The 8,384-nt window shown below is 46.8% G+C and overlaps 1 protein-coding gene across 3 annotated transcripts; it reads right to left on the bottom strand.

Annotated features, from left to right (window-relative positions):
- Window positions 1-2,496: 2,496 nt before the first annotated feature.
- On the bottom strand, window positions 2,497-7,161 carry LOC103696808 (uncharacterized). Of its 3 annotated transcripts, XR_015987845.2 has the most exons (3): window positions 4,070-7,161; window positions 3,190-3,319; window positions 2,497-3,113 (listed from the first exon to the last, which is right to left on the bottom strand). XR_015987845.2 is itself a non-coding variant. In XM_088723253.2 (2 exons), the coding sequence occupies exons 1-2, from the start codon at window positions 6,445-6,447 to the stop codon at window positions 3,316-3,318; spliced, it is 2,382 nt and encodes a 793-aa protein (XP_088579379.2). In that variant the 5' UTR covers window positions 6,448-7,161; the 3' UTR covers window positions 2,497-3,315. The 3 variants fall into 3 exon arrangements, 2 of the variants coding, with proteins under 2 accessions (XP_088579379.2, XP_088579378.2); XM_088723253.2 differs by having other exon boundaries at window positions 2,497-3,319; XM_088723252.2 differs by lacking the exons at window positions 2,497-3,113; window positions 3,190-3,319 and having other exon boundaries at window positions 3,716-7,160.
- Window positions 7,162-8,384: the final 1,223 nt, after the last annotated feature.

Here is an 8,384-nt window from a genome sequence, read left to right as displayed (position 1 = left end):
ACCATAAATTTACAGGGATATCACTGAAACACTAGATTGAATTCATTAGTAAACATAAGAAGATATACTCAAATGCTTTGAGCTCATCAAAATCAAATAGGGTTATAATCAATCACTCCACAGATTAAGATCCATCCAAAATTGGATGGTAGAGGAGGGGGAGGAAGAATAAGAAGAAAATAATTTGAGGATGAAGAAGCAAAAAAAGGGAAGAAAAACAAAATGAGCACTGCTTAGCATCCCATGTAGGTATAGTCCTGTTCATATATTTATAATTATTATTTTTATTTGGCTTTATTAAAGAAGACAGCCTCCTCAGTAGCCCACATAATTAAGGTTTTCTTTTTCTTGAAAAATTCTGGATAATTTTGGTGTAGGATTATTTTTTTACTTGTTATGCTTCATGAAAGTTTTAGTTGCAATTTACTGGAATTCCTATGATCATTCTTCTATATCATTCTATTTCTTTGTAATTATCATCCCTTGATTGTAAGAAGCGTTTGTAGCTTTTATGAATAATTGAAAATGTGTTACGTAGAGATGATATCATTATTACTAATAACAAATATCAGCAAAATAATACTGATTGTATTGCAAACTTCCCTACGTACTGATAATTCCAAAGCTGAAAATTCAACTTAAACAACAAGAAATGGAAGATTTCTCCCCTTCATAAATGCAGCATTACTACAGTTTCAGTGCGCTTTCCACACTGATTGCTTTAAAGGTCCCCTTTAAGTTCTCTTTCGTCCTTGATTTGTCATACTAACCAATGAGCATGCCAAACGTATAGGCCACGTATAAGAAGTATCTAACGTAAATCTTGTGGACCAACAAGTCACTGTACACCACATGACCAACACGGAAGAGAGAAAGAAACCCAAAAGGTCAAAAGGAAAGAAAAAAATGACCAGTGTTGGCAGGAAAAGGCAAAGAAGGGGGCCATCCAAGTGGTTAAGATTCTCGTGTGTGTCGTCCGATACTAAGCATCATACTACACCTTCCCCCTCTCTCTCTCTCTCTCTCTCTCTCTCTCTCTCTCTCCCCCTCTCTCCCTCCCTCCCTTACTTTTACAATGACATGATCTTGTGGGAGGAAAGGGATCTCTCGCTTCCCATACGCACCTGTTCCGAGAAAAAGAGGAGGAGAAAGTAAATTGAGTTGGTGAGCTGTCAGCATTCCAAGCCCCTTGCCGACAGGAGATGCTGTCGACTCTCTCCACCAAGGGGCATCCCAGGAATTGCACTACTTTGCGAAGGAGAGCATCTTTGCCACCGTCTATTTATTCATTTTGAAGTCATCTGTACGCTTTGCTTGAGTTTAAATCATTTCTATCCTGAGCTTTAAAAGGGAGAGGAAGAAGATGAGCCCCTTCCTCTCTCTCTATATAATATTCACATCTACCCCTCATCAGGGAAAAGGGACACCCTTTTCTGGTTGGCGCTGGTTTGGTCTGGGTTTCCCATGATAGGGGGAGAAATGATAGGTCTATCCTCCTGATAAAGGATCCACTAATATTACTATTGAAATGAGAGGAGAAGGATGGGTTTCCATAATAGGAATCACACCTTTCCCACAGAAAAGATGGTGCCCCAGCCATTCTACCAGTGAGATGGCTAGCTGTGGTGGTGCTGCGCTTTTCAAACACCACCCGTTTCTATTCTCCACACATCCCCCTCACTCCCACTCCTTGAAAAGGTTATACTTTCCCCATGGTTAAAATAATAATGGGCACATTATACTAATAATCCGACCAACCAACCGATTTAGATATTCCACTGCAAATATTTAGTCCACTCACTCCCGCTTGCATGTGTATCATATGCATGTACGTGTATTGTTAATGTAGCTTGCATGTGTATCATATGCATGTACGTGTATTGTTAATGTAACCAACTTGTAATACTAATAGAGTTGTTATCCTATATTGAAGTTACGTTTATTTATATAACTTATACATACTATTGGAAGCAAGCAATTCATATACAAACTCTGATAATTAGCATTCTTGTCTTCGTATCTTGACCGACAGCCGGGAGGGAGTTAGGGTCCTCACGAGGCCTTGCGAGATGATGGTGGGAGAGGGAAAAGCCGAGAGAAGCTTTGAGACGTCAAGGGTTTTAGTAATGTTTAGAAAAGAAGTACCCAGATATGACGGAGAGAAAGGCCTGGGGAGTGAGCTTTTCTTTCTCTTCGACCATGACGGCCGCGAGATTGACGTCCACTGCGTACAGAGTGGGCCTTCTCCCTTCCCAACAGAGTAGAGAAGGGAAGAAGACAAGAAACAAGGAGCCCTGGTTGCCATCCAACCAGGAAAAATAAAAATAATTCCTTGATTCAGGTGTCTCAACTCAATGCCAAACTCGTGTCCTTATAGCAACTTGCGTTTCAAGCTACATGCCTGGTCTTTGAGGGCTTTCATAGCCTACTACACCATTGCACCTGCCGCAGCTTGTCGCGTTACCAACACTCTCATAACATCAGGTGATCAGAGAATTGGAAATCTAAGGCTAGCATCAAATATGTAAGCTCTGTAGCTTTCCATACACCCATTACAGTCCCAATACTGAGACAATACAATTAAATTAGAGAATTAAGTGTAAGTAGAGGATCTGAGAAGTGAAATCCTTCAGAGCATTCTTCATTGCAGACTAGAGTAAATGGGGGGCCATGCAGATGGTGATCAAGACTTCCGAAGTAAATTTCTACTGGGACTGTCACATTCCATAAAATCACGGTTGAAGGCGATATGGGCAGTCGACGGGCAGCAGCCAAACAGTTATGCCCAAACTCACAAAGCATAAGTATCCATTTTTAGCGAGGAATCTGAAAGCATAGATTCTTGGACAGTGCAGTTCTGAATCCACATTCAAATTAACAAGGAGAGCATCCTCTGTACTTCTGAATTGAAGATTGATTCAGATCATGCAGTAGTCTAGGAGAATCGAATGACAGCCACAATGGAGAGAGATTTATGCAACCCAAGTTTTTGCTGTCCTTGATGCTCCTCTGCTTAATTCCAACTTCTGATCGGTATTGTCAAATTGGCCACTTGAATGGGCATGGCGATCATCACTTGTGCCACCGCCATTAGAGCTGGGGACTATCGATTCCTGTGACAAGAAAAATAGCCACATGATCACCAGAGCTCATAGAATGCACATTAATCCAAGAAGAGCACTGATATACCAAGGTCTTTTGCTCAATCAGTAAGGATGATCACTTGCTAACCACATGGAAGTCATCCAAACCGGAACCAGCAGTGCAGAAGTCGAAGAACATGAGCAGTACGGTAGTTTTGGCCTTGACAGAGATCTATCTGGCGAAAATGCAGTTAAACAGCAGGCTAAGAAAACAAATCTTGACTAACCACAGTTTTAAACAAACAGTGTTAGCCACACACAGAACAGGAAATACAACCAAAAAGATACGAATTCCCATTGTCTGTGGAGCGCTTTATATATTTGAATCGAGCATGCAATGTTACTTAGTCTCAGGTCGCACAAATATTAAGAAAGCTCAACGGAGAAATATATTAATGAAATAGAAAGATCATTTGCTTGAAGATGACAAGATAGTTCTCGAATCAATCAGTTCAACATATGATGAACATTCATATATGCTGAAGAAAACATGACCTATAAGGAATCCACAAGGTATCACAGTGAGGCAAGGAAGCAAGAAGAATAAATGAGAAGAATAATCTTGAGGCCTGTTGCTTCCAACTTCATATCAATATTATTTCTCAACAACCAATATGTTACATCGATTCTTCCTGTTTTTGTTGCCTCGTTAATTCTATGTTATAAACAAGAAGACTTTCCTTTCTATCTGCAACTCGATGACCCTCACAATATCATGCATATGCCCAGCCAAGAGATGCTGATCTTTTAGCAAATCAATCATGTCCTTCTCATCCCCTCAACACCTTTCTTGCCAAAATCTCAAGCAACTAAGACAAACAACATGGACACATCGAAGACTTTGTAGAAAAAATTATGGCAATTCCTACAAATCCAATTCTACAAAAGGCAGCAAAATGGGAAAAAAAATCAAATAAAAATGTTACACTGATGAGGCATCCATAAAGGTTGGCTCGTTTAGCACATCTTCCTCCCCATCATCGAAGAGCTCTGCATCCTTCTCCTCCTCATTCGAAAAATCCCTCCTTTCTAGTTTTGCATGGGCTGCCACAAAGACCAGCTTCTGGGCTCGGTCCATCCCAGCCCTCGAACGGCCATGCGCGCGCACGCATCGCAGCAGCGACAGGTTGCCCTTGAATCCACAGGAGGTAGCATGAAGGAAGATGAGCCGCACCGCCACCTTCCCTAGTGATTTGAACTCACTGAGGTACGTCTCCCACACAAGCCGGCTGCTCTGTGGGTTCGCAATCCTCATCTTCCCTGTCATCGGGTCGAGCTTCTTCACCTGCACCGCCTGTGCGTAGAGAGGATCCAACCCCTCTGCCCTCCACTTCATGAGCTCCATCAATGCAATGTGGGCTTCCTCGCGGGAAACCATCCGCGTGATGAGCTTGTCCACATCCTTCTCCTGGTCCGGGGTCAAGCACTTGAATGGCGGGAGGTACTTCCCACTGGAGTCCTTTATCAAATACAATGGATCCAATATGAATGCCGCCGACCAAGCCGGGTGGTAGTTCTTATCGAACCTTCTCTCGACCACCTTCTTCACCGGCCCTTCCTCGATACTGAATTTGTTGCACCAGTCCTTCACCTTGGCCCTCAGGTCATCCCACAGCGGCAGGCATTGCCCGACCAGCGGCCGCTCGGTCTCCATTTCTTGAACCATGTCCTTGACCAACTTGACGAGCGAGTAGACTGCATCCACATCGCCCCAGAATCCCATGTCCCGGATCATCTCCCCCAATTCTCTCGCCGTCGAGTCGTCGAGGCAGTCGAGCTTGTAGGACTCGTCGAGGACCGCCAACTGGAGCGCCCGGGCGGCGGTCATGATGTCCTCCAGCATCGCGACGACGGGCGCGAAGTTACGTACAATCTCCCTGCCATGGCTGCTCTTATCGGCCGAAGGGTCGAAGGACGGCGGGACCCGGAGGAGTGCGGCGTGGTCGGTCTCCTGGAGCTGGTACTTGTGGAAGATGCCCCGGGCCTGCTTGTTGGTGTTGAAGAAGGTGGCGAGCTTGCAGCAGTTGATGGCGACGGAGTGGAAGAGGGGGAGGTCGCGGGCGAAGTCCTTGATGAGGCTGTGGAAGCCCTGGAGCTGGCAATAGAGGTTGACCATCCAATGGTGCTGGGTCTCGAGGTGGCGCAGCGCCTTGGACTTGAAGCGGTCGGCGACGATGCCGGCGCAGCGCTGGACGGCGCTGCCACAGACGTCGGCGACGGTGTCCCAGAGGACCTCCTCGGCGTACTTGGAGGGGGCGCCGCCGTGGGAGAGGACGGCGCGGTGGAAGACCGAGGTGCCGTTGGGGAGGTTGACGGCGAGGCTAACGAGGGCGTCGGAGGTGGCGGTGGCGTCGCGTTGGCGCCAGCCGTCGGAGGAGAGCTGGAAGAAGAGGGCGTCGCGGATGCGGGCGTCGGCATCGGCGCGGGCCTCGTCGAAGCGGGCGTCGAGGCGGGGGCCGGCGAGGTCGCGGCGGGAGAGAGGGGGGAGGCCGACCTGGTGGAGGAAGGAGCGGAACTTGGGGTGCTCTGCGGAGGAGAGGGAGACGGCGCCGCAGGACTCGTAGAACCAGTCGGAGAGGAGGGAGAGGGCGGAGTCGACCTGGGCCTTGGTGAGAGCCGGGCCGGGGGAGGTCTTGGGGCTCTTGAGCTTCTTCACGCTGTCCTCCAGCATCGCCAAAGCTCCCAGGTCCTCCTTCCCGCCGGAGAGCACAAGGTGGTGGTGGTAATGCAGCGGCGGGGTGGTGGAGGATGGGTACCCGACGTCGCCGCCGGCGGAGGCGGCGGTGGGGGAGGAGGAGAAGCGGGAGGGGTCGATGAGGGCGAGTGAGGAAGCATGGTGGTGGTGGTAGGAGGAGGGGGGCGGGTTGGCGGCGGAGGAACGCTTGCGGCTGCTGTGGTGGGAGTGGGCGGCGGAGGAGCAGGGGGCGATGGAGGAGATGGGCCTAGGGGGCGGGGATGGGAGGGCGGGGTTGGAGGAGGAAGGGGAGGTGAAATTGGGGCAGGTGCCGCGCTTGAGGTGCTCGGAGGCGGTGCGGGAGGGGTTGGAGGCGGAGAAGCTGGCGTCGCAGAGGGAGCAGCGGAGCTTGACGGCCTTCGGGAGGCCGGTGTCGGCGCTCTGGATCAGGATGGGCTCCAGGTGGGCCCAGTACCACGCCCCCTTCCCCTTGATCGCCTTGGTCCGCACCGTCACCAGCCCCTCGTACCTCTTGTGCACCGCCTTCGCCGTCGCGTCATCCGCCGCCGCGGGCGGGTCCATCACCGCCGCTGCCGCTGCCGCCGAAGCGGAGGCATTCGCCGTTGCCATGAGCAGTACCAAAAACAACAAGAACAAATCCTCCCACTTTATCCCCAATCCAAATCTCGCACAAACTCTTTGCACTGCTCCAACTGCTTATGCTCCAAGGAAGGGATTCCAAACTAGTATTATTTGCTTACTCTTGCGATATTGGTATCTATCTATCGTCGTTATCTGGCGTCTTCCATCGTCGTCTTCTGCGGGGTCGGGTGCCGCGGCGGTGGAGGCTGCGATGGCCGGGCATTTAACCAGAGGAATCCGCCGGCGGGAGCCGGAATTTCTGGGCGTCTCCACCGTCCATGCCACGAACCGGCGATCCCGCGGGGCTTCCGGCGCCGGTCCGCTCCTCGCTTTGGTCCTGATGGGTTTTGGGTTTTGGAAACGATGGATAGAGAGAGCACAAGATTTGGAAAGCGAGACGTTGTTGTCAAATTTTTTTATTTTTTATCCCTTATTTCTCCCCCTCAGCCTCTCCTTGCCTTCTCAGTCCGCTTCTCCTTTTCGCTCTCCCAAGCCTTGCTCCTTGCCAACCAGCCCTCCGTTTCTTGTGGGCTTTGGATGTGGGGAATTGGGGTCCAAAATAATTCTGGCTTTTTGGGGCTTCTTCTTATTGTGCCTAATTCTTTTGCTGCAGTAGGGGCAGGAAGGGAGTAGATGGAATGACAAGGGGAAAAGGATGGAAAGCGAGAGAAAAAGAGGGATGGGAAAGAGAGGGAAAGTGGAAGGGCAGCCTAGGAATTTAAGGAATTGTAGCTATCTTTTCCTTCTCTGGTCTCTGTGCTGGGTTGACCGCACCTTGGAAGAATGCCTAATAATATAATTATTTAATCTTAGATACAGTACATTTATATATATATAGTACAAGTATTAAAAGAAATATCATAGTTATTTGGTGCTATATATGAGCTCTACATTCAATAGGACTGTAAGAACATTAGGAGTGGTAAGCTTGTTGCAACCTTAGTTTGGGGCTCAACATAATTTGCGCATGACACTAGCTATGGAGGATCCTTGGATAGACATAATTTGCACCTATCACCCACCCAGGCCTCTTGTGGCTAATCCAAACCTACACATATTTTTCTAACCAAAAAACTATCTAAAATAGAGATGAAAGTGAATCATATAATATTTATCAAAATCTATTTTGATATCCAAAACTATACAAATATAAATAAAAAATTAAGTGTCCAACTAATATCAATATCTTTAATATGAATACTGATTCACTTAGTAATATCAGTATTCACTTAATAATATTTTTGATTGTATGGACATAAAGTTTAATTATTCAACTTGTATCCATATTTATATCTATATTTTTCAGTATCTGATTTCTATCCGTATTTATTTAAAAAAATATATAAATTTTAGCATCTAACTAATATTCATATTCGACAAATAAAATAAATATAGATATGAATATATTTGATACCATGTCTTGTGCTATGTTTGTACTCACTTATTTGTACTTATGCTGGGAATGTAAATCTCGCCTAGCTGTGGGCCATTTGGTTTGAAATTAAGTACAGTATTTGGGCAATGGTTAAATCAAATACCTAGTTGGTGCATAGGTCCGGCCCCACTAATACAATTATGAAGGATTGAATTTTAGCACATAGGATCAAATAATTACCTGTCATACATCAGCATTACACCATTTTTAGGGGGATGGGTTGTATGGAGACGTATTTGGACACCACTCACCTTCTGTGTACAACGAATACATTTATTAAAGGATAGTAAACGTGTTAAGATGGTAGTTTTTTATTCTTTGTTTTAGAAAATGATCTAATATAATCTCCTTTAGTCCATTCATGCACCTTTTTTTTTTTTAGAACGATTCGCTCAATGCGGTGGCTGGTGCTTTACTTGGGAACGTATGCGTACGTCCACATGTCATTTGGCACTTAAAGTGCAGCGATCTAAACGTGATTACACGGTCA

Source organism: Phoenix dactylifera, chromosome 6 (genome assembly GCF_051530095.1).
Source record: "Phoenix dactylifera cultivar Ajwa chromosome 6, Ajwa_hap1_PhDact_Kaust_v1.1, whole genome shotgun sequence".
NCBI classification, from domain to species: domain Eukaryota; kingdom Viridiplantae; phylum Streptophyta; class Magnoliopsida; order Arecales; family Arecaceae; genus Phoenix; species Phoenix dactylifera.
The sequence above is the reverse complement of the archived record's forward strand: the minus strand, read 5'-3'. Positions and strand labels throughout refer to the sequence as shown.

What these genes read in the sequence shown, in the direction of transcription:
- LOC103696808 (XM_088723253.2), bottom strand. Translation starts at nt 6,447, where the DNA reads ATGGCAACGGCGAATGCCTCCGCTTCGGCGGCAGCGGCAGCGGCGGTG.